General features: G+C 46.5%; 1 protein-coding gene across 1 annotated transcript in view; it reads right to left on the reverse strand.

Moving 5' to 3' along the window:
* Positions 1-24,570, reverse strand: part of BLMH (bleomycin hydrolase) — a 30,824-nt gene that overhangs the window by 3,488 nt on the left and 2,766 nt on the right. The window contains exons 3-8 of the mRNA XM_058163977.1: positions 19,418-19,510; positions 10,829-10,984; positions 9,578-9,736; positions 9,396-9,463; positions 8,349-8,466; positions 5,468-5,537 (exon numbers count right to left, since the gene is read on the reverse strand). Of these exons, the coding sequence (XP_058019960.1) occupies positions 5,468-5,537; positions 8,349-8,466; positions 9,396-9,463; positions 9,578-9,736; positions 10,829-10,984; positions 19,418-19,510 (664 nt within the window). The remainder of the gene's footprint in view (positions 1-5,467; positions 5,538-8,348; positions 8,467-9,395; positions 9,464-9,577; positions 9,737-10,828; positions 10,985-19,417; positions 19,511-24,570) is intronic.

Here is a 24,570-nt window from a genome sequence, read left to right on the forward strand (position 1 = left end):
GCATGCTGGCTGGGGCATTCTGGGAGCGGAAGTCCTCCCCTCTTAAAGCAGGCTGGCTGGGGGATTCTGGGAGTGGAAGTCCTCCCCTCTTAAAGCAGGCTGGCTGGGGGATTCTGGGAGTGGAAGCCCTCCCCTCTTAAAGCATTGCTGGCTGGGGGATTCTGGGAGTGGACTAACCCTCTTAAGGCCAGGCCAGCTGATTGTGTGAGTGCGATTTCAAGGTGTGCTGAGGGCCACGGAAAAGGGGAAACTGAGGATTCAGCCCCACGATGCAAAATCCGGCCTTTGCACTTTCTCTCGCTTGGGGAAGAAAAGAAAAAAAAACCCAGGACAAAATGTACAGGGAACAGGCCGAGTGGTTTTTGGAAACAAAACCCAAGGAAAAGCAGATTTGATAACCTCGGGGCCCGGAGGAAATTCCTGCATATCGGAGGAAGTCCCTTTGCGGTGGGAACAATGCCCTTGGGTGGGTGGGGGGGAAGAGGTCAGGGAGGCCAGAGAGAGCCCCTCCCCACTCTCCGCTTGGGAAAGGTGGGGGGAGGCTTGGCAGGAAATGTGGGGGGAGACCCCAAGAAAGGGGTCTGATTTCCTCCCTAACTTCTCACTCTCCACCTCTCACCCTGTCTGTTATTTTAGGCCAGCCTTAGACCGAGGTTTGACGTCGGTTTCTGAATCCCAGCCAGACTCCACTTCCAAACTGAACTCTCCCTAAATGTAGTCCTCGACTTACGATCACAATTGAGCCCAATATAGGTATGTCCTCAACTTACGACCATACGTGAAACCAGTACAGGTAAGTCCTTGGCGTAGTACCGTAAGCAAGTCCAACACAGGTAAATCCTCAACTTACGACTGTAAGTCAGTCCAATGCAGGTAGTTCTTGACTTACGACCGCAACTGAGCCCAATACAGGTGAGTCCTCAACTTATGACTGTAATTGAGCATAATACAGGTAAGTCCTTGATTTACGACCACCATTGAACACCAAATGTCTATTGCTAAGCGAGACATTTGTTAATAGAATAGAATAAGGAATAGAAGAGAAGAGAATAATTAGAATAGAATAGAATACAATAGAATAAGGAATAGAATAGAATAGAATAGTAGAGTAGAGTAGAGAATAGAATAGAATAGAATAGAACAAGGAATAGAATGGTATAGTATAGTATAGAATAGAATAAGGAATAGAATAGAATAGAATAGTAGAGTAGAGTATAGAACAAGGAATAGTATAGTATAGTATAGTATAGTATAGTATAGTATAGTATAGTATAGTATAGTATAGTATAGTATAGTATAGAATAGAATAGAATAGAATAGAATAGAATAGAACAAGGAATAGAAGAGTAGAGTAGAGTAGAGTAGAGTAGAGAATAGAATAGAATAAGGAATAGTATAGTATAGAATAGAATAGAATAGAATAGAATAGAACAAGGAATAGAAGAGTAGAGTAGAGTAGAGAATAGAATAGAATAAGGAATAGTATAGTATAGAATAGAATAGAATAGAATAGAATAGAATAGAATAGAATAAGGAATAGTATAGTATAGAATAGAATAGAATAGAATAGAATAGAATAGAATAGAACAAGGAATAGTATAGAATAGAATAGAATAAGAAATAGTATAGAATAGAATAGAATAGAATAGAATAAGGAATAGTATAGTATAGTATAGAATAAGGAATAGAATAGAATAGAATTTATTGGCCAAGTGTGATTGGACACACAAGGAATTTGTCTTTGGTGCATACGCTGTCAGTGTACATAAAAGATACCTTCATCAAAGTGCAACACCTACAACACTTGATGATAGTCATATTCTATTCTATTCTATTCTAAGACATTTGTTAAGTGAGTATTGCCCCATTTTATGGCCTTTCTTGCCCCGTTTGTTAAGTGAGTGACTGCAGATGTTAAGTTACTAGCACAGCGGTTAAAATGAATCTGGCTCCCGCACTGACTTTGCTTGTCAGGTCACAAAAGGGGATCATGTGACCCTGCGAGACCCCTGAAACCATCCTAAATGTGAGTCATTTGTGAAGCATTCCGAATGTAAATCACGTGACCGGGGGGGGGGATGCTGCAGCGGTCATAGGGGTGAAAAACGGTCGTTAAGTTGCTTTTTTCAGTGACCTGGCAACTTTGAACAGTTTGAACAAACTGTTGTAAATCGAGGACTGACAACCTGTATACGATTTAATTTCTTCTGTTATTATTTGGGGACTATATTGTCTTATTCTATTCTATTCTATTTTATTCTATTCTTATTCTTATAGGGTTCTATCATATCGCAAGATCTCAAATGGACAGCTAACAACAAAAACATCATTAAAAAAGGACAACAAAGAATGTTCTTTCTGCGCCAACTCAGAAAGCTCAAACTGCCCAAGGAGCTGCTGATCCAGTTCTACAGAGGAATTATTGAGTCTGTCATTTGCACCTCTATAACGGTCTGGTTCGGTTCTGCAACCCAACAAGAAAGACACAGACTTCAGAGGATAATTAGAACTGTAGAAAAAATAATTGCTACCAACCTGCCTTCCATTGAGGACCTGTATACTGCACGAATCAAGAAGAGGGCCGTGAAAATATTTGCAGACCCCTCGCATCCTGGACATAAACTGTTTCAATTCCTACCCTCAAAACAACGCTATAGAGCACTGCACACCAGAACAACTAGACACAAGAACAGTTTTTCCCCGAAGGCCATCACTCTGCTAAACAAATAATTCCATCTACACTGTCAGACTATTTACTGAATCTGCACTACTATTAATCCTCTCATAGTTCCCATCACCAATCTCTTTCCACTTATGACTGTATGACTGTAACTTGTTGCTGGCAATCCTTATGATTTATATTGATATATGGACCATCAATTGTGTTGTAAATGTTGTACCTTGATGAACGTATCTTTTCTTTTATGTACACTGAGAGCATATGCACCAAGACAAATTCCTTGTGTGTCCAATCACACTTGGCCAATAAAAAATTCTATTCTATTCTATTCTATAAGCCTTATTGTGCTTTTGGGTTCCTGAGGATTTTGCAAGCTATAGTAGTGGCCAAAATTGTGGAAACCTTTTGGGAAAATTGTATTTTCTAAAACTAGCTAAGAACACGACTTTTTTGTGGGGAATAGTACCATAACATTATGTATCAATGGAAAGATAATTTAATCAAGAATGTAATGCAATAACTTTTAGGAAGGATTTGCTATTAGAATAGCAGTTGCATTATAAAGAAGAAAAGTGAAACACGTAGAAAAAAATGAGATATACAAAAATGATCCCCATGTCAGTTAATCCTTCTTTGGGTAACCTTTAGCATGAATAGCCTTACAACGTCTTCCCATGGAGTGAACCAAGTCTTTGAGTTCTGCAGCTGTTCTCATGTGAAACCAAGATGGAATGATGGCTTCTATTAACTGGGTTTTATTGCTGGGTCGCTTCTGACTAACCAGTTTCTTGAGTCAGCTCCCTAGATTTTCAATTGGGTGAAAGTCTGGGCTATTTCCAGGCCATTCCAGCAGTGGAATATAATTATCTTGAAACTCCCCCAAAAAAGTGGGGTTATTAGCCATCAAACCTCAAAAAATACACTTTCCCCAAAAGGTTTCCACGATTTTGGCCACGACTGTAAAGAGAGCCTATTTCCCAGCCAAACAGTTCAATTAAACAGCGTCAGCTTTCGTCTTCCACAGCTCCCTTCATCCGATGGAGCTGCAGGTCCCGGCAGCTGGCGCCTTTTCATAAAAAGTAGGTCGTTGTTTAAAAACTGTGCCTTTTGCCAAAGGGGCTTGCAAATTTCTTCTGCAGGAGCAGAGGGATTTTTCCAAAGTAGGTCACTCTAAGCTCCAAGCCTCTGGAGAAGGCAAACCCAGAGGAACGTCTACAAGGGTAGTCCTCGACTTACGACCACAATTGAACCCCCAAATGTCTTATTGTTAAGCAAGACATTTGTTAAGGGAGTATTGCCCCATTTTATGGCCTTTCTTGCCCCAGTTGTTAAGTGAGTCACTGCAGCTGTGAACTCAGTCACGCGGTTGTTAAGTGAATCTGGCTTTCCCCATAGACTTTGCTGGTCAGAAGGTCGCAAAAGGGGATCACGAGACCCCGGGATGGTGCGGCCGTCATGAATATGAATCAGTTGCCAAACGTCTGGATTTTGATCCCCCATGGGGACGCTGCAACGGTCGTAAGTGTGAAAATGGTCGTAAGTCACTTTTTTTCAGTGCCATTGTACCTTTGAATGGTCATTAAACAAATTGTTGTAAATTGAGAACTTTCTATAATCGGAGGGGCTTTGCTGTGTTTAAATCCTGAAAGCTTGAAAGGGCCGCCTATGAAAGAAAGGAATAGAATAGAATAGAATAGAATAGAATAGAATAGAATAGAATAGAATAGAATAGAATAGAATAGAATAGAATTCCAAATAGGATGGGATAGGATAACAGAGTTGGAAGGGACCTTGTAGGTCATCTAGTCCACCCCCCCCGCCCAAGCAGGAGACCCAACACCATTTCTGACCAATGGCAGTCCAGTCTCTTCTTGAAAGCCTCCAGTAATGAAGCTCCCACAACTTCTGAAGGCAACTTCTGTTCCATCGGTTGATTGTCCTCACTGGCAGAAAATTCCTCCTTTTTTCCAGATTGAATCTCTCCCTGGTCAATTTCCATCCATGATTCCTTGTCTGGCCTTCAGGGACTTTGGAGAATAGCTTGCCCCCCTTCCTCCTCTCTGGGGGAGCCCCTCAAATATTGGAAGATCCTCTCCTGTCTCCCCTGGTCTTTCTCTTCACTAAACTAGCCAGGCCCAGTTCCTGCAACCATTCATCGTATCTTTTAGCCTCCAGTCCCCTCATCATCTTGGTTGCTCTTCTCTGCACTCTTTCCAGAGTCTCAGCATCTTTTTTTATAGTGCGGGGACCAAAACTGGATGCAGGACTCTAGGTGTGTCCTTACTAAGGCTAGATAGACAGACAGGCAGATAGAAGATAGAAGATAGGCAAGAGTTGGGCTATTCTCCAAAGCACCTGAGGGTAGAACAAGAAGCAATGGGTGGAAACTGATCAAGGAAAGAAGCAACTTAGAACTAAGGAGAAATTTCCTGACAGTTAGAACAATTAATAAGTGGAACGACTTGCCTGCAGAAGTTGTGAATGCTCCAACACTGGAAATTTTTAAGAAAATGTTGGATAACCATCTGTCTGAAATGGTGTAGGGTTTCCTGCCTGGGCAGGGGGTTGGACTAGAAGGCCTCCAAGGTCCCTTCCAACTCTGTTGTTATTATTATTAAATGAAAGAGAGAGAGAGAGAGAGAGACAGACAGATAGACACTCCTTGCAGTTAATTTGGGGAGTGGGTTAGCACTGAAAGCAGATTTCTTGCATGGGGATGTGTTACCCTCCCCTTGGCTGGAAAGCCCCCCCTCCCTCTTCACCTCCCCTTCACCAGGGACGCCTTACCTTTATTCCCACGGTCTTCACCCCACGAATTCTCCACGCGCCACTTCTCGTAGCCCTCGTCCGGTTCTTCCTAGAAAAGAAAAATCGCAAGCGGTGAGAAAAACCCAGCGGGAACCGCGACTGCAACACCGCTCTTCCTTGGGATTGAAAATGACCGAAAGGGGACAGGTATTCCTCGATTTACGGCCACAATGGAGCTCGAAATTTCTGTTGTTAAGTGAGACGATTTTTTTTGGGTGAATTTTGCCCCGTTTTTATGACCTTTCTTCTCACAGTTGTTAAGTGAATAGCTGCAGTTGATAAGGAGAAGGGCGGTATAAAAATCTAAATAATAAATAAATAAATAAATAAAATAAGTTAGAAAAGGGTTTGCTTGTCAGTAGGTTGCAAAAGTGGAATCACGTGACCCCCTGGGATACTGCGACCGTCATAAATATGAGTCATTTGCCAAGCACCCAAACTTTGGTCCCCATGGAGAGGCTGCAACCGTTGTTAAGTGTGGAAAAAATGGTCATAAGTCGCTTTTTGAAAACGCCGCTGTAACTTTGAACGGTCACTAAACAAACTATTGTAAGTTAAGGACTAGCGGTTTTGACGGAAATATCCCCAAAACGGCAGTTTTAGCAAAATTTCCTGTTTTGTTACTTGGCGTCCCGAAGTCAAGAACGCTTCAGAAATTTGGACAACCGGCTGCTACGACAAACAAGCTCCCCGCCAGCCCAGCATTCCTGGTTTTAATTTGGCTGTCAACGATTGCTTCTCTTCCAATCTCTCTTCATGCCATCCTTTTTTTGCAACTGCAAAACGCTGGGGGGGAATATTTATATATGAGCCGCATTGTTTCAAAACTTATTTAAACAACCGCAACAGGATTGTTGGTCAGGATGAAGCAATGGTGCACAAAGGGGAATTTGGAAATGCTCGAAGGGAAGAGAACTGCTGTGCTTGGTAAGGGGACTAGCCACTAGGCAGTGTTCCCAGGGGTGAGGGGGATGAGACCACGCCCGTTAAATAATTCCCAACATCATTTTTTTAGGCTTGGGGGACAGTTTTGATGCTGCCAGGACGGGGAGGCCCAACCTTGATGACTTGTGGACTTCAACTCCCAGAATTCCTCAGCTAGCTTGTCTTCTACTCTAGGGGTCTCCAACCGTGATATCTTGATGACTTGTGGACTTCAACTCCCAGAATTCCTCAGCTAGCTTGTCTTCTTCTCCAGGGGTCTCCAACCTTCATATCTTGATGGCTTGTGGACTTCAACTCCCAGAATTCCTCAGCTAGCTTGTCTTCTACTCCAAGGGTCTCCAACCTTGATATCTTGATGACTTCTGGACTTCAACTCCCAGAATTCCTCAGCTAGCTTGTCTTCTACTCCAGGGGTCTCCAACCTTGATATCTTGATGACTTGTGGACTTCAACTCCCAGAATTCCTCAGCCAGAATGTCCTCTTCTCCAGGAGTCTCCAATTTTGATTTCTTGACTAAGGAATTCTGGCTGTTGGAAGTCCACAAAGTCATCAAGTTTGGAGACCCCTGGTCTTTTCTTCCTTCTTTTCCACCATAATGGACTTCTCAAAGGATTTAGGTCTTTGATCGACTGATCAACTCATTATGTTGTATCAAGTTTTGACTCTCAGGGACCACCTGGATAGACCTTCTGCATGATGATTTGTCCCATACCTGGTTCTTCAAGACTTCCTATGGTGAACTCATCACCACTTTAACGGATGAACTTAGTTCTAGTGGTGATGGGGACACCATTGGAAAACTAGGTGGGACCCATCTCAACCTGGAGAAGGTCTACCTTTGTGGTCGCCAAACTGACTTAATAGAACAATCAACGCAAAGAGCAGCTCCTTTGAGAAGTCCACCATGGTGGGAACAGTGGAAGGGAAGGCAAGAAGACAACCAGGAGCAAGGGGAATGGACTCAACTACAGTGACGATGGGTCAATAACTGGAAGTCTTGAAGGACCAGGTTTGGGACAGATCACGGAGAAGGTCTATCTAGGTCAGGAGTGGAGAACGATGGCCCTTTTATGACTTGTGGACTTCAACTCCCAAGAATTCCTGAGCCAGCCAACATCTAGCTCAGGGGTCTCCAACCTTGGCAACTTTAAGCCTGGTGGACTTCAACTCCCAGAACCCCCCAGCCAGAAGTCCACCAGGCTTAAAGTTGCCAAGGTTGGAGACCCCTGAGCTAGCTGGTCGCTAAGAGTTGACCAACAACTGGATGACACGTAATGGAGAAGGCCCTATATGTCATCGTTGAGTTGACATCCATTTGATGACCCATAATCAGTCAATCAAACCTTGTGTTGTGTCTGCGCCCCCCGAGCCAGGCCCCCTGCCAGAAAGTGACTTGGAAAGTGAGGGGGAAGGGCCATCAGGACTTACCTTGGGAGCACCGGCTTCCCTGGCTCAGCTCCAGGAGCCAGAGGCAGGCCAGGTGGAGGAGATAACGAGGCCTCTGTCCCCTGACTCTTTCCCCCCCAGGCCACGCCTCCAGACCCGGTTGATGGCAATCAGGCCTGGCTGGACCCTAGATTTCGTAGGCAGGAACAACGGAAGCAGGGGTGGGGCAGGCCTAGGAAGTGCTGAGTCATGGAGCCACACCCCACAGGATATAAAAGCAGCAAGGGCTGCTATATCACTTCGTGGCAAGCAAATCAACTGCTTAGAGGGAGAATTAGAGGTGAAGTACTGTTTGTTCTTGGTTGACTCATCAAGAGAGATAACAGAGACACTTGGCAGATGCTCGCTAGTTTGCTGCCAGAGCTGATAGTGCCGGCTAATTAAGCCATCGCTCAACGGAGGTGAGGGAGGACAGAACATCTTGTCAATCTCTAGGACCAATGAAAATTTAAGGCAGGGAGAACTTACTTTCTTCGTGAAGGCTGTAATGACCATGGCGTGCGTCATCATGGAGTCCCCGAAAATCAGCCGCTCATCTTTCTTCATATTCTTGACTGACACCCCGAACATCAGCTCATGATTGTATCTGCAAAACAGCCGAAAAGGTTTATGAATGAGAGGGTGGGAGGCGGACTGGGGCTGGGACCAACCGCGTGGACTTCAACTCCCACAATACCTTGCTGATTGGGACTGAAGGGAGAAGTCACCCCAAGAACTTGGCCTGCTTTGTCCCCTCTCTTTATAAAAAATGCTGATCTCCTGATAAGCTCAGGATATGATTGAGACAATTTGGTCTGGCTAGAAACTAGGAGACAGGGAGTTCTAGTTCCGTCCTAGGCATGAAAGCCAGCTGGGTGACTTTGGGCCAATGACTAGGAGACAGTGAGTTCTAGTGCCGTTTTAGGCATAAAAGTTGTCTGAGTGACTTTGGGCCAATCAGCAGGAAACTGGGAATTATAGTCCTGCCTTAGGCATGAAAGCCGGCTGCGTGACTTTGGTCCAATCACCAGGAGACTGGGAATTATAGTCCTGCCTTAGGCATGAGAGCCGGCTGGGTGACTTTGGTCCAATCACCAGGAGACAGTGAATTCTAGTCCCGCCTTAGCCATGAGAGCCAGCTGGGTGACTTTGGTCCAATCACCAGGAGATGGTGAGTTCTAGTCCTGCCTTACCCATGAAAGCTGGCTAGGTGACTTTGGGCCAGTCCCTTTCTCTCAGCCCAGCCCACCTCACAGGGTTGTTGGTGGGAAAATAGGAGGAGGAAGATGTATTAGGCACGTTCGCTGCCCTGAGTTGTTCATAGAAACAGGGACACAAGTAAGTAAATAAATAGTCTTTACCAATAAATTTGATGAATAAAACAATACGCACGTAAGAAAATAAATCATGGCCTCCGTGTGCAGACAAGAGCCCCCCCCAATTGAGAGAAACTGGGGGCTCCTGCTTGGAAGCGTTCCCCGTGGTCAGCCCCCACCCCACCCCTCCAAATGGGGCCCCTCTTGCGCCAAACCTTACATCTTCAAATCGTTGATGCCCAGCTTGCTATTAAAACATTTCCCAACGTCGCAGCCAAACCACACGGCCTGCCGGAGAAGAGAGAGAGAAGAGCCAACGGTCAGGATGAGGAAGAAAAGGCAGAAGAGAGTTGGGGGTCAACCACGGGGGGGGGGTGTTTGGGGGGTTGGAGGGAGGCTGACCTCTCCATCCTGAATGGACGCGGCCACCATCTTTTTCAAGAACTCCACCGGCTGGTTGTTGTAAAGGGTCTTCCTGCCTCCCACCATGTTGCCCAGATAATCCACGGTGTAGAGCTGGTTGTATTTGTTCCGGGGCCGAGGATCGTTCACCAGACACACCTGTGAGATGGAGAGGAGATGGGGAGGGGGGGAATGTTAGGGGCAGCCAGGTGCAGGAAAGGGTGACCCTTCTAACTCGGCTGGGATTCCCTACCAGCCAGACGGGACGGGGTTTTTTTTCAAATTTTGATTTGGCCACTTTAAAGACTGGGGGACTTCAATTCCCAGAATTCCCCCAGTCAGCAACTTCCTGCCTTCTGGTGATGGTTTCAAAGTCACCGAGCTGTCTTTCATGTTTAAGGCGGGACTAGAACTCACAAGCTCCTAGGGCAGGGGTCTGCAAACTTGGCTCTTTTAAGACTTGTGGACTTCAATTCCCAGAGTTCCTCAGCCAGCTGGCTGAGGAACTCTGGGAATTGAAGTCCACAAGTCTTAAAAGAGCCAAGTTTGCAGACCCCTGCCCTAGGGATTGGGTCAAAGGTGCCCACTCGGCTTTCATATCTAAGGAGGGACTAGAACTCACTGTCTCCTGGTGACTGAGCCAAAACCACCCAGCTGCCTTTCATGCCTAAAGCAGAAACTAGAATTCACTGTTTCCTGGCGATTGATCCAAAGTCAGCCAGCTGCCTTTCCTGCCTAAGGCACAAACTAGAATTCACTGTCTTCTGGTGATTGGGCCAAAATCACCTAGCTGGCTCTTATGTCTAAGGTGGGACTAGAACTCACAAGCTCCTAGTGATTGGATCAAAGGCCCCCAGACAGCTTTCATGATGAAAGCGGGACTAGAACTCCCCACCTGCTGGTTTCTAACCCAGTACTGTAGGGTGCGGTTTTCAGAAACCATGAAATAAGTGAACAGACCATGGGGTTAAATTTCTCGTGAGATTCATGTATTCCAAGAGAAAGGAGAATTTCAATCAAATCGCCCTTCCTGTTTGAATCCCAAAAGGGAATTCTAGTTTCAGCAAGGAAGGAATGCCGAATATATTGGGGAGGGATGCCACACTGGGAGACACAGCTGGGCTGGACTGGATTTGAGCAAAGAGATTTTAGGTGAGGAATGTGCCCAGATCTCAAAAAAAAAAAAGAGAGAGATTCCAGGATCAGAGAAACAATTGCTTCAGGCTGGTTTGCATCGCGAGATCTCCCTACCTTGCTCTCCATATCAAACAGCGGCTTGACGTGGTCTTGGTAGAACTTCGCGGGGCTGATGGGCCCGATCTTGTGATAGTTCTTCTCCTTGTCGTAATATTCCCAGCAGAAGGTGGTGGGTGGGTTCCCCAGGCAGATGCTGACGACCCGGAACACCTGGAAGAGGACGGGAGAACGTGGTTGTGGAAACCCAGCCACCCCCTGAACGGATGCATGGATAGCTGCGCGAGTTTGAAGCAGTGGGTTGTAAGCGGAGGTTGTAAGAGGAGGTTGCAAGCGGAGGGTTGTAAGCAGAGATTGTAATAGGAGGTTGCAAGCAGTGGGTTGTAAGCGGAGATTGTAAGAGGAGGTTGCAAGCGGTGGGTTGTAAGCAGAGATTGTAATAGGAGGTTGTAAGCAGTGGGTTGTAAGCGGAGGTTGTAGCAGTGGGTTGTAAGCGGAGGTTGTAAGCGGTGGGTTGTAAGTGGAGGTTGTAAACAGTGGGTTGTAAGCGGAGGTGGTAAGCAGAGGTTGCAAGTGGTGGGTTGTAAGCGGAGGTTGTAAGTGGTGAGTTGTAAGCAGAGGTTGTAAGTGGTGTGTTGTAAACAGAGGTTGTAAGCGATGGGTTGTAAGCAGAGGGCAAAGGAAAGCATGGCAGTGCCACAATGGGATTAGCTCCCCCAGTCACCAAGGAAGGAACCTCAAGCTGGAAGATCTGCCAGAGGTTATCTAAAGGGGGCCACAATGATGGAAAGAAAGCCCCTCCTCATTTTTAATGCCTGGGTAAGGCCATGCTTGGAATATTGCATCCAGTTTTGGTCGGCACAATGTTAACAAAGATGTGGAGACTCTAGAAAGAGTGCAGAGAAGAGCAACAAAGATGATGAGGGGACTGGAGGATAAAACATATGAAGAACAGTTGCAGGAACTGGGTATGTCTAGTTTAATGAAAAGAAGGACTAGGGGAGACAGGATAGCAGTGTTCCAATATCTCTGGGGCTGCCCCAAAGATGAAGGGGTCAAGCTATTCTCCAAAGTACCTGAGGGCAGGAGAAGAAGCAATGGGTGGAAACTGATCAAGGAGAGAAGCAACTTAGAACTAAGGAGAAATTTCCTGACAGTTAGAACAATTAACCAGTGGAACTACTTGCCTCCAGAAGTTGTGGGTGCTCTATTATTGGAGGTTTTAGACAAATATCTGTCTGAGATGGTGTAGGGGTTCCTGTTTAAATAAGAGGTTGGACTAGAAGACCTCCAAGGTCCCTTCCAACTCTGTTGTTCTGTTATTTTATGGTAAAGAGAGAGATGGGGCTTAGGTCACACCTGCAATCTTGACGTTTCCAAGCCCTGGATGGAAATCGCTCTTCTGGGCACAAGAAAACCAACTACTTGGTCCCCAACTGAACCACTGTAGTCAGCCTCTTTGCTTGAGCAGGGGGCTGGACTAGAAGACCTCCAAGGTCCCAACCCTATTACAGGTAGTCCTCGACTAACAAGCACAACGGAGACCAACATTTCTGTTGCTAAGGAAAACGTTTTGTTAAGTGAATTTCACCCCATTTTACGACCACTCTTGCCATGGTTGCTAAGTGAATCGCTACGGTTGATAAAGTTAGTAATCCGGTTGCTAAGCGAATCTGGTTTTCCCATTGAGTTTGCTTGTCAGGAGGTCGCAGAAGGGAATCACTTGAACCCAGAACACTGAGACTGTCATAAATACGAGTCAGTTGCCAAGGGTCTGAATTTTGATCATGTGACCCTGGGGGGGGATGCTGAAACCGTCACTAAGTGTGAAAAACGGTCCTAAGTCACTTTTTTCACTGCCGTTGTAACTTCAAACCGTCACTAAACAAATGGCTGCAAGTCAAGGGCTACTTAATAGTAGGTAACTTAACACTTTTTAACCATTTCAGATGCTGGAATTTATAAATAGAATAGAACAGAACAGAACAGAACAGAACAGAACAGAACTGTGGTTTGGGGTGAGTTACCATCTGTATGCTGATGATACGCAGCTGTACTTCTCCACCCCGGGCCACCCCAACGAAGCTGTTGAAGTGCTGTCCCGGTGCCTGGAAGCCGTACGGGTCTGGATGGGGAGAAACAGACTCGAGCTCAATCCCTCCAAGACGGAGTGGCTGTGGATGCCGGCATCCCGGTACAGTCAGCTGCAGCCGCAGCTGGCTGTGGGGGGCGAGTCACTGGCCCCAACAGAGAGGGTACGCAACTTGGGCGTTCTCCTGGATGGACGGCTGTCGTTTGAAGATCATCTGGCGGCCGTCTCCAGGAGAGCCTTTTACCAAGTACGCCTGGTTCGCCAGTTGCGCCCCTTCCTTGACCGGGATGCCTTATGCACGGTCACTCATGCTCTTGTCACTTCCCGTTTGTATTGCAATGCTCTCTACATGGGGCTGCCCTTGAAGTGCACCCGGAGGCTGCAGTTAGTCCAGAATGCAGCTGCGCGAGTAGTAACGGGAGCCACTCGTTGCTCCCATGTAACACCACTCCTGCGCAGTTTGCACTGGCTTCCTGTGGTCTTTCGGGTGCGCTTTAAGATTTTGGTTACCACCTTTAAAGCGCTCCATGGCTTAGGGCCCGGGTACTTACGGGACCGCCTGCTGTTACCCTATGCCTCCCACCGACCCGTACGCTCACACAGAGAGGGACTTCTCAGGATGCCGTCCGCCAAACAATGTCGGCTGGCGGCCCCCAGGGGCAGGGGCTTCTCTGTGGGGGCTCCTACCCTATGGAACGAACTTCCCCCTGGCCTACGCCAAGTGCCTGATCTTCGGACCTTTCGCCGTGAGCTAAAAACATACTTATTTATTCAAGCGGGACTGGCTTAATAGTTTTATTAAATTTTAACTGGGGCTATTTATATTTTAGGGTTTTAAACTGTTTTAAATTTTGGCCATCTTGTAATATGTTTTGTTTTAGTCTTGTTTTAAAGTGTATATTGTGGATTTTTATTTGGCTGTACACCGCCCTGAGTCCTTTGGGAGAAGGGCAGTATAAAAATCGAATAAAATAAATAAATAAGTAAATAAATAAATAAATAAATAAATAAATAAACAAACAGAATAGAATAGAATAGAATTTTTTATTGGCCAAGTGTGATTGGACACACAAGGAATATATATGAGCTTTATTCAATATTTAAACAAAAAGAGCTAAAAAGCTAGCAGAAACTACAGGTTTAAGTTCTCTAGTTGCGATCACAATCGAGCCCAAAATTTCTGTTGCTAAGCGGGAAGTCATTAAGTGAGTTTTCCCCCCTTTTACGACCTTCCTTGTCACCGCTGTTAAGGGAATCACTGCCGTTGCAAACATGGTTGTTAAGTGAATCTGGTTCACTTAACAAACCAGATTGTTAAGGAGGAGGAGGAGGAATGACTGTGGGGTCCTTGGTGCTAATTTATAGATAAATATCAATCGGAATAGAGTTGGAAGGGACCTTAGAGGTCCTCTAGTCCAACCCCCTGCCCAAGCAGGAGAGACCCTGTACTATTTCAGACAGGGTGGCTCTCCAATCTCTTTACCGCTCTCTGAGCTTGGTTGTTTTCTTGATTTAAACGGCCACTAAACAAACTGTCGTAAGTTGAGGACTACTTGTAGTTTTATTTATTTATTTATTTGTTCAAATTTATATACCGCCCTATCTCCCTAGGGACTCAGGGCGGTTAACAGGCCAATAAAAAACATATCAATACAAAAAGTAAAATAGTCATTAAAAAACATATTAAATACAGCCCAGCCAATTAAAAACAATATATAAAACCCATTTAAAATTAAAATTAACCTTTAAAAACCTAGCCCAGCCCTGTGCAGACGAATAAATAAGTTTTGAGCTCGCGGCGGAAGGTTCGTAGGTCCGGGAGCTGACGAAGTCCTGGGGGGAGTTCGTTCCAGAGGGTGGGAGCCCCCACAGAGAAGGCTCTTCCCCTGGGTGTCGCCAGACGACACTGTCTAGCCGATGGCACCCTGAGGAGTTCCTCTCTGTGAGAGCGCATGGGTCGGAGGGAGGTATTCGGTAGCAGCAGGCGGTCCCGTAAGTAACCCGGCCCTATGCCATGGAGCGCTTTAAAGATGGTTACCAACACCTTGAAGCGCACCCGGAAAGCCACAGGTAGCCAGTGCAGTCTGCGCAGGATTGGTGTCATACGGGAGCCACGAGGGGCTCCCTCTATCACCCGCGCAGCCGCATTCTGGACTAACTGGAGCCTCCGGATGCCCTTCAAGGGAAGCCCCATGTAGAGAGCATTGCAATAATCCAGACGAGACGTCACAAGGGCGTGAGTGACCGTGCATAGGGCATCCCGGTCTAGAAAGGGGCGCAACTGGCGGACCAGGCGAACCTGGTAGAAAGCTCTCCTGGAGACGGCCATCAAATGGTCTTCAAAAGACAGCCGTTCATCCAGGAGGACGCCCAAGTTGCGCACCCTCTCCATCGGGGCCAGTGACTCGCCCCCAACAGTCAGCCGAGGACTCAGCTGACTGTACCGGGATGCCGGCATCCACAGCCACTCCGTCTTGGAGGGATTGAGCTTGAGCCTGTTTCTCCCCATCCAGACCCGTACGGCTTCCAAACACCGGGACAGCACTTCGATAGCTTCGTTGGGGTGGCCCGGTGTGGAAAAGTACAGCTGGGTGTCATCCGCGTACAGCTGGTACCTCACACCGAAGCCACTTTTGACGGCTGCACTGTCTTGGGGTCAGGTCATTGCATCTGTGGCCTTCCCTAAAAAAGCAGAGTCAATGGGGGAAAGCTGTACTCGCTTAACGACTGCATGGTTCAGCTGCGGCGACTTACTGAACTATCCTGGTGAAAAAGGTCGTAAAGTGGGAACACAACGGCCTTAACAACCGCCTTGCTTAGCAATGGAAATTCTAAGTTCTGGTCGTAGGTTGAGGACTAGCAGTATGCTGCCTGCTCAGCGGCAGAGAGGATGGCTTATACATTGTCCGCTACTGCCCTCTAGTGTCCACATTTTCAGAACCGTTGGAACTCCAAACGGTCAGTAAACAAACGATTGTTAAGCGGAGGACCACAGGTCGCGCTCGAGTTACAACAGTCCACTTAGTGACGGTTCAAAGTTATGACGGCACCGAAAAAAAGTGACTGGTGAGCATTTTTTCACACTTTTTAAAAAAATTTATTTGCATTTATACCCCGCCCTTCTCCGAAGACTCAGGGCGGCTTACACTATGTCAAGCAATAGTCTTCATCCATTTGTATATTGTATACAAAGTCAACTTATTGCCCCCCCCAACAATCTGGGTCCTCATTTTACCTACCTTATAAAGGATGGAAGGCTGAGTCGACCTTGGGCCTGGTGGGATTCGAGCCTGCAGTAATTGCAGGCTGCTGTGTTTTAATAACAGGCTATCTTACAGCCTGAACCACCACGGCCCTTTACAGCTGTTGCAGCATTTTATTTATTTATTTATTTATTTATTAAATTTTTATACCGCCCTTCTCCCGAAGGACTCAGGGCGGTTTACAGCCATAATAAAAAACAACAGCAAAATACACATAAAAACATGATTAAAAAACTTATTATACAAATAATCATCAACAACAACAAATATACATCAGCTGTACGCTGATGACACCCAGCTGTACTTCTCCACCCCAGGCCACCCCAATGAAGCTGTTGAAGTGCTGTCCCGGTGTTTGGAAGCCGTACGGGTCTGGATGGGGAGAAACAGGCTCAAGCTCAATCCCTCCAAGACGGAGTGGCTGTGGATGCCGGCACCCCGATACAGTCAGCTGCAGCCGCGGCTGTCTGTTGGGGGCGAGTCACTGGCCCCAACGGAAGGGGTGCGCAACTTAGGTGTCCTCCTGGATGAACGGCTGTCGTTTGAAGATCATTTGACGGCCGTCTCCAGGGGCGCCTTCCACCAGGTTCGCCTAGTTCGGCAGTTGCGCCCCTTCCTTGATCGGGATGCCTTGTGCACGGTCACTCATGCACTCGTTACCTCTTGCCTGGATTATTGTAATGCTCTCTACATGGGGCTCCCCTTGAAGTGCACTCGGAGGCTCCAGTTAGTCCAGAATGCAGCTGCGCGGGTGATAGAGGGAGCTCCGCATAGCTCCCATATAACACCGCTCCTGCGCAGACTGCACTGGCTACCCGTGGCCTTCCGGGTGCACTTTAAGGTGCTGGTTACGACCTTTAAAGCGCTCCATGGCTTAGGACCTGGGTACTTACGGGACCGCCTGCTGTTACCGCATGCCTCCCACCGACCCGTACGCTCTCACAGAGAGGGTCTTCTCAGGGTGCCGTCCGCCAAGCAATGTCGGCTGACGGCCCCCAGGGGAAGGTCCTTCTCTGTGGGGGCTCCCACACTCTGGAACGAACTTCCCCCGGGTTTACGCCAAATACCTGACCTTCGGACATTCCGTCGTGAACTGAAGACGCATCTTTTTATTTGCGCGGGGCTGGCTTAAATTGAATTTTATCTTTTATCAATTTTTAAACAGGGTTTTTAGTATGGAAATTTTTAATTTTAGGCTAATTTAAATAAGTTTTTTAAATGGTATTTTAATCTGTATATTGTATTGTTTTATCTTGCCTGTACACCGCCCTGAGTCCTTCGGGAGAAGGGCGGTATAAAAATCGAATAAATAAATAAATAAATAAAATAAATGGCCGAATTAAAACAATTAAAACTAAAACCCCAATTTATAAAATATTAAAACGTTAAAGCTAATTAAAATCCTAGCATCCCCGATCAAAATTCAGACGCCTGGCAATTGACTGACATTCATGACGGTTGCGGTGTCTGGGGGTGTGTGTGTCACGTGATTCCTTTTTGCGACCTTCTCACAGGCAAAGTCAGCCGGGGGGAAAGCCAGATTCACTTAACAACCGCCTTACTAATTTAACAACGGCAGTGATTCGCTTAACAAGAAGAGTCGTAAAAGGGGGCCAAGTTCACTTCACCAATTTCTCACTTCGCAACATAAATGTTGTGGTCGCAAGTTGAGGACTACCCGTTACGGAATAGGTGTCCAAAAACCGTTTTTTTTTAACACTCATTCTGGATTTCTGCACCAGCCAGATGTTGTGGCCTTTTGGCCGCTGAATCAAAGGAGGAGGCGGCGAGCATCAAGGCAACCTGAGAGCTGGGGAGGGGGGAGAGAGGGAATGGACAGAGAGAGAGAACCAGAGGTGCAGCTTGGGCAGTCTGTTAGCCCTCAGATGGAGAGTCAACAGCCCCCAGGTCTGGAGGTGACTGATGAGGATGTTGTGACCCAGGGCCCAGGAGGTAGTAGGAAACTCAGTCCGTGAAAAAACAAACAAACTTTGTTCGAACAGCTGAGAATTACTTCATTCCCAGCGTCGTTCAACTAAATTAAAGCAAATTCCTCCCAACACAAATTCCTCAGTCCTATCACCAACCTTGGTCCAAAGGCCTTTCTTGGCAAAAATTCAGAAGTCACTGATACAAAAAATAAATAGACGAAGAAGATAATGAAGCTACCAACGTTGTTTTCCGGCAAAGCCCAAACGCCGTTGCTGGTCTGTTTTAAGCCTTATGGGAGGGGCCAATCATCTCCTGGCCTTACTCCCGAGTCGTCCTCTTTGCTTGAGCTGCTCTTGCCTTCTGGCAGCTCTTCTCATGCGTGCATTAGGAACGGGCTCCTCCTGTTCCTCTGCCTCACTACTATCAGCCTCTGTGTCAGGCCTGGAAACCATACTAGGCCTTAGGCTTCCAGACGCTGCCACATTTCTCCCCAGAGGGGAAGAAGGGGAGGTTGAGGGGTATGGTAACATTCTTCAGGCGGTCAAGGTCGGATTGTGTTCACATCTGCAGAAGGAGTGGCAAGAAGAGGTTTCGAATGAACTGGGAGAACGTGGGACCATGTGACCAGCAAAGGGGTTAGGGGGTGGGACTCTTGGGGTTTGTATAACTGGGAAAAGAATCCGGAAGTTCAGTTTTGGAATTTCACTCATCGTGTGCCAGTTTCCTTATGCTAGTAAAGAACTCTGAAAGACAATGGCTTCTGAGGTTTTTTTATGCAGAGGAGGTTTTTCTGGAACCTTGTCACTCTGGAGGCTCTGGAGTCCGCACCTCACTCCCCGATGGCCCTGGCCCCACCTCAGCCTCATCGCTTTCTGTCTCCATTGTCAGCTCCGCAGGCTGCTGGTGGACCACAACAAAGGAAGAGGAGGAACAGCTGGGTCCAGTGCTAGAATTGCGGGTGCACAGAAGGCAGAGGAGAGGAGAGCAATGGAAATCTATGGGCCAGTCCTCTGGATGGAAAAGCCACCGCTGCTAGCAAAACCCCAGCTCTGGGGATAAGGGGCAGGGGGCGGAGATGAATAGGTGTGGCAGACAACTATTCACCTCCTGGCTGGGCAGGCTTGTTAGTTTATGGTGAGAGAGAAAGTTTTTGCCGGGGCTCCCGGCGCTCCTAATAAAGGAATAATTGATTTAAATACAGAGGGTTGGTCGTATTTGGGGAGCCGGGTCAGAACACCAGGAGTTTCGACATAAAATCAGATGCTTTGGAGGCATGGCTGCAAATCTGGAATATATTGCTTCTTTGGAAGCAACCCCCCAAATACCAGGATGGGGGTCCCTTCCCCAAACACCACCTACCTCCTCGATCATGGTGTCGACTGCTGTTGAAAGCTCCTCTTTGCTGCATCCGGTCTCGACCATGTTTCGTAGTCGGAGGCAATATTCCCGCATCTGTCGGAAAGAAGAAATACATGTTAGGATATCTTCCAAGTCCTAGACCGTTCCAGACAAAAGGGCTGTCCAATCTCTTCTTAAAAGCTTCCAGGGATGGAGCAGCCACAACTTCTGGTGGCAAGCTGTTCCACTGGCGAATTGTCCTCACAGTTAGGAAGTTTCTGCTTAATTCCAGGTTGCTTCTCTCCTTGATCAGTTTCCATCAGTTGCCCTTCCTTCCGCCCTTCCTTCCTTTCTTTCCTCCCTCCCCCCCATGCATCCATCCATCCATAGAATAAGAGACTTGGAAGGGATCTTTGAGGTCTTCTAGTCCAGCCCCATGCTCAAGCAGGCGAACCTATACAATTTCAGACAAGTGGCTGTCCAGTCTCTTCTTGAAAACCACCCACAGCTTCTAGTGGCCAGCTGTTCCACTGCTTAATTGTCCTCACTGTTAAGTTCTCCTTAATTCCAGGTTGCTTCTCTCCTTGGTTAGTTTCCATCAGTTGCCCTTCCTTCCTCCCTCCCTTCCATTCTGTCTTCCTTCTTTCCTTCCTTCCTTTCTCCCTTCCTTCCTTCCTTCCTTCCCTCCCTCCCTCCCTTCCTTCCTCCATCCATCCATCCATCCATCCATAGAATAACAGACTTGGAAGGGATCTTTGAGGTCTTCTAGTCCAGCCCCCTGCTCAAGTAGGCGAACCTATACAATTTCAGACAAGTGGCTGTCCAGTCTCTTCTTGAAAACCTGCAGGGATGGAGCACCCACAACTTCTGGTGGCCAGCTGTTCCACTGGTGAATTGTTCTCTCTTGTTAGGAAGTTTTCTCCTTAATTCCAGGTTACTTGTCTCCCCTTGACTAGTTTCCATCCGTTGCTTCTTGTCCGGCCTTCAGGGGCTTTGGGAAATCGGCTTGTTTAACAACGGGCTGCAGTGCAAAAGTTTAACCTTGGAGCCCGGTTTTCATGTTTGTGCTTTTAATAGATTTATGTGCGCCTTTGTGATATATTGATTGTTGTTTTAGCTGCTGGTTGGGAACATCCAGAGTTTGATATCAGACGGGTGGCTATATAATATAAATAAATGTTTTAAGGCAGGAGTCTTCAACCTTGGCAACTTTAAGCCTGGTGGACTTCAACTCCCAGAATTCCCCAGCCAGCAAAGCTGGCTGGGGGAATTCTGGGAGTTGAAGTCCACCAGGCTTAAAGTTGCCAAGGTTGAAAACCCCTGTTTTAAGGACAGGTAGTCCTTGATTACAAGAGGTCTCACAGAGAGGGACTCCTCAGGGTGCCGTCAGCGAGGCAGTGTCGTCTGGCGACGCCCAGGGGAAGGGCCTTCTCTGTGGGGGCTCCCACCCTCTGGAACGAACTCCCCCCAGGACTTCGTCAACTTCCGGATCTCCGAACCTTCCGCCGCGAGCTTAAAACATATTTATTCATCTGCGCAGGACTGGACTAGATTTTAAATTTATATTGGTTTTAATGGGTTTTATTATTTATATTGTTCTTTTTAATTATTTGGCTGTGTAGAATAAGTTTTTTAATTGATATTTTATTCTGTATTTATATGTACTTTTTTATTTGCCTGTGATCCGCCCTGAGTCCCTTGGGAGATAGGGCAGTATACAAATACGATAAATAAATAAATAATAAATAAATAAATAAATTTAGTGACCATTCAAAGTTACAACAGCACTGGAAAAAAAGAGAGACTTATGACCGTTTTTCACTTACGACCGATGCAACAACCCTGTGGTCACATGATCAAAATTCGGATGCCTGGCAAGCAACTCACATTTATGACGGTCGCAGTGTCCCGGGGTCACGCGATCCCCTTTTGCGACCCTTCTGACGAGCCAAATCAACGGGGCGCTTAAGAACCGTGTCCCGAACTTGAGACCTGCAGCATTTCGCTTATCAACAGTGAGATGGTCGGTCGTAAAATGGGGCCAGGCTCACTTAACAGCCGTGTGACTAACTCAGCCGCCGCAGGGATTCAGTTAACAAAAAGTGGCAAGAAAAGTCGTAAAGCCGGACAAATCTCACTTAACAAATGTCTTTAGCAACATAGCATTATTAGCAACATAAATTTTGGGCTCCATTGTGGTCGTAACCCGAGGACTACCTCTAGTCCACAACATGCAAGAGTTGATTTAATGACCGTTCAAAGTTACAAAGCAGTAGAAAAAGGGACTTATGACCGTTTCCCACTTAACGACCATTGCATCACGTGATCAAAATACAGACACTTGGCAACTGACTCATAGTTATGATGGCTTCAGTGTCCCTGTGGTCACTTGATCCCTTTTTGCGACCTTCCAACAAACAAAGTCAATGGGGGGGGAGCCAGATTCATTTAACGACCATGTTAGCAGAACTTAACAACTGCAGTGATTCACTTAGCAACCGTGGCAAAAAAAGTCGTAAGATGGGGCAAATCTCACTTAACAAACCTCTTTAGCAACATAGCATTATTAGCAGCATAAATTTTGGGCTCTGTTGTGCTGGTAATCGAGGATGGCCTAGAATAGATTTATGTATGCCTTAAATGATTTATTGATGTTGTTTTAACTGCTGGTTGAGAGCACTCGGGGTTTAATATACGATACGATGGGTGGCTGAATAAATGCTTTAAATAAACAGCCACGTAAATTGTTTTGGGGAGAAACCGCCTCATGCAAAGGTCAGGCAAGGAGGAAGAGGGAACAGAGCCCCAGAAATTAAAAGCCAGAGATCAAAGGCAAGGAAATCTAATTAAAACTCGTTTGCATATAAAGTAAAGCTGACGAATCCTTCCACCAAATTCTTGGTAAGTCATCCTGGCTCCTACCACGTCCTCTGGGTCTTCACATGGGGCCTCATCACTCCGTCCGGATTCATTTAACAACCATATTGAGAACGGCTGCACTGATTCACTTAGCAGCCGTGGCAAAAAAAGGTCGTAACAAGGGGCCAAACTCACTGAACAGCTATCTCACAGCAACAAAAAAAAATTGGGCCTCGGTCCTGTTGTAAGTCGAGGACTACCTGCAATGAAGCTTAGCGGCCAAAGTTACAACGGAACTGAAAAAATAAAAATTTATGGTCCTCCTACTTACGGCCATCACTGCTTTAGAGGGGTGTTTGTGACGGTTGTTAAGTACGAGGACCAGAAGTGTCTGGTTTTTTTAGTCCCATTGTAACTTTGGTTAGCGGCCAAAGTTACAACAGAATCAACAACACTTACGGCCCTCGTACTTACAACCCTCGCAAACTCTCTAATGCAGTGTTTCCCAACCTCCGGCAACTCTTAAGATACACGGATTTCAACTCCTAGAATTCTCCCCCAGCCGGTTGTTAAGCAAATCATGTTGTCGTTAAGCGAATCTTGCTTCCCCCCCATGGACTTCGCTGGGAAAGGACACCAACGGGAGTCATGTGACTTTGGGATGCTGCAACCTTTACAAAAACTTGCCAGGCGCCTGAATTTTGCTGTTCAGGCGATTATGGAGATGGTGCGATGGGCGTTAAGTACGAGGACCAGAAGTGCCTGTCTTTTGCTTTGGCTCCTAAGCAAAGTGACAACGGAACTAAAAAAACAGAGACACTTACGGTCCCCGTTGTAAGTCGAGGACTACAAGCCAAGGGGAAGCCAAGAAAGTTGTGAGAATTCTAGGAGTTGAAATCCGCGCATCTTAAGAGTTGCCGGAGGCTGGGAAACACTGTTTTAGCGGGTTTGCGATGGTTGTAAATATGAGGACTATAAGTGTCGTTAATTTTGCTGTAACTTTGGCCACTAAGTAAAGTTACAACGGAATTAAAAAAAACAGATACTTCTGGTCCTCGTACTTACAACCATCGCAAACACCCCTCTAAAGCAGTGATGGCCGTAAGTAGGAGGGCCATAACTTTTTATTTTTTTTGTTCCGTTGTAATTTTGGCTGCTAAGCTTCATTGCAGGTAGTCCTCGACTTACAAAGAAATCGAGGCCCAATTTTTTTTTGTTGCTGTGAGATAACTGTTCAGTGAGTTTGGCCCCGTGTTACGACCTTTCTTGCCACGGTTGCTAAGTGAATCACTGCAGCCATTCTCAATATGGTTGTTAAATGAATCCGGACGGAGTGATGAGGCCCCATGTGAAGACCCAGAGGACGTGGTGGGAGCCAGGATGACTTACCAAGAATTTGGTGGAAGGATTCGTCAGCTTTACTTTATATGCAAACGAGTTTTAATTAGATTTCCTTGCCTTTGATCTCCGGCTTTTAATTTCTGGGGTTCGTTCCCTCTTCCTCCTTGCCTGACTTTTGCATGAGGCGGTTTCTCCCCAAAACAATTTACGTGGCTGTTTATTTAAAGCATTTATTCAGCCACCCATCGTATATTAAACCCCGAGTGCTCTCAACCAGCAGTTAAAACAACATCAATAAATCATTAAGGCATACATAAATCTATTCTAGGCCATCCTCGATTACCAGCACAATAGAGCCCAAAATTTATGCTGCTAATAATGCTATGTTGCTAAAGAGGTTTGTTAAGTGAGTTTTGCGACTTTTCTTGCCACCGTTGCTAAGTGAATCACTGCAGTTGTTAAGTTCTGCTAACATGGTCGTTAAAAGAATCTGGCTTCCCTCCCCCCATTGACTTTGTTTGTTGGAAGGTCACAAAAGGGGATCACGTGAGCCCAGGAACGTCATAAAGGCGAGTCAGTCTGGATTTTGATCACGGGGAATGCTGCAATGGTTGTTAAGTGGAAAACGGTCATAAGTCCCTTTTTCTAGTGCTGTTGTAACTTTGAACCGTCACTAAATGAACTCTTGTAAGTTGTAGACTAGAGGTAGTCTTCGAGTTACGACCACCATGGAGGCCAAAATTTATGTGGCTGAGTGCTTTTTTTCTATGCTCCAGGTAGTCCTTGTCTTACGACCAGAAACTTCAGCCCACGTTTCTGACCCAAGTTTCCGTTGTTAAATGAGACAAGTTGTTCAGGGGGTTTTGCCCTGTTTTAAGACCTTGCTTGCCACGGTTGTTAAGTGACTACCCTGCGGTTGTTAAATCAGTAACATGGGGTTGTTAAGGGAACCTGGCTTCTCCGTTGAGTTTGCT

This window comes from Ahaetulla prasina, chromosome 1, assembly GCF_028640845.1.
Source record: "Ahaetulla prasina isolate Xishuangbanna chromosome 1, ASM2864084v1, whole genome shotgun sequence".
Classification (NCBI taxonomy): Eukaryota; Metazoa; Chordata; class Lepidosauria; order Squamata; family Colubridae; genus Ahaetulla; species Ahaetulla prasina.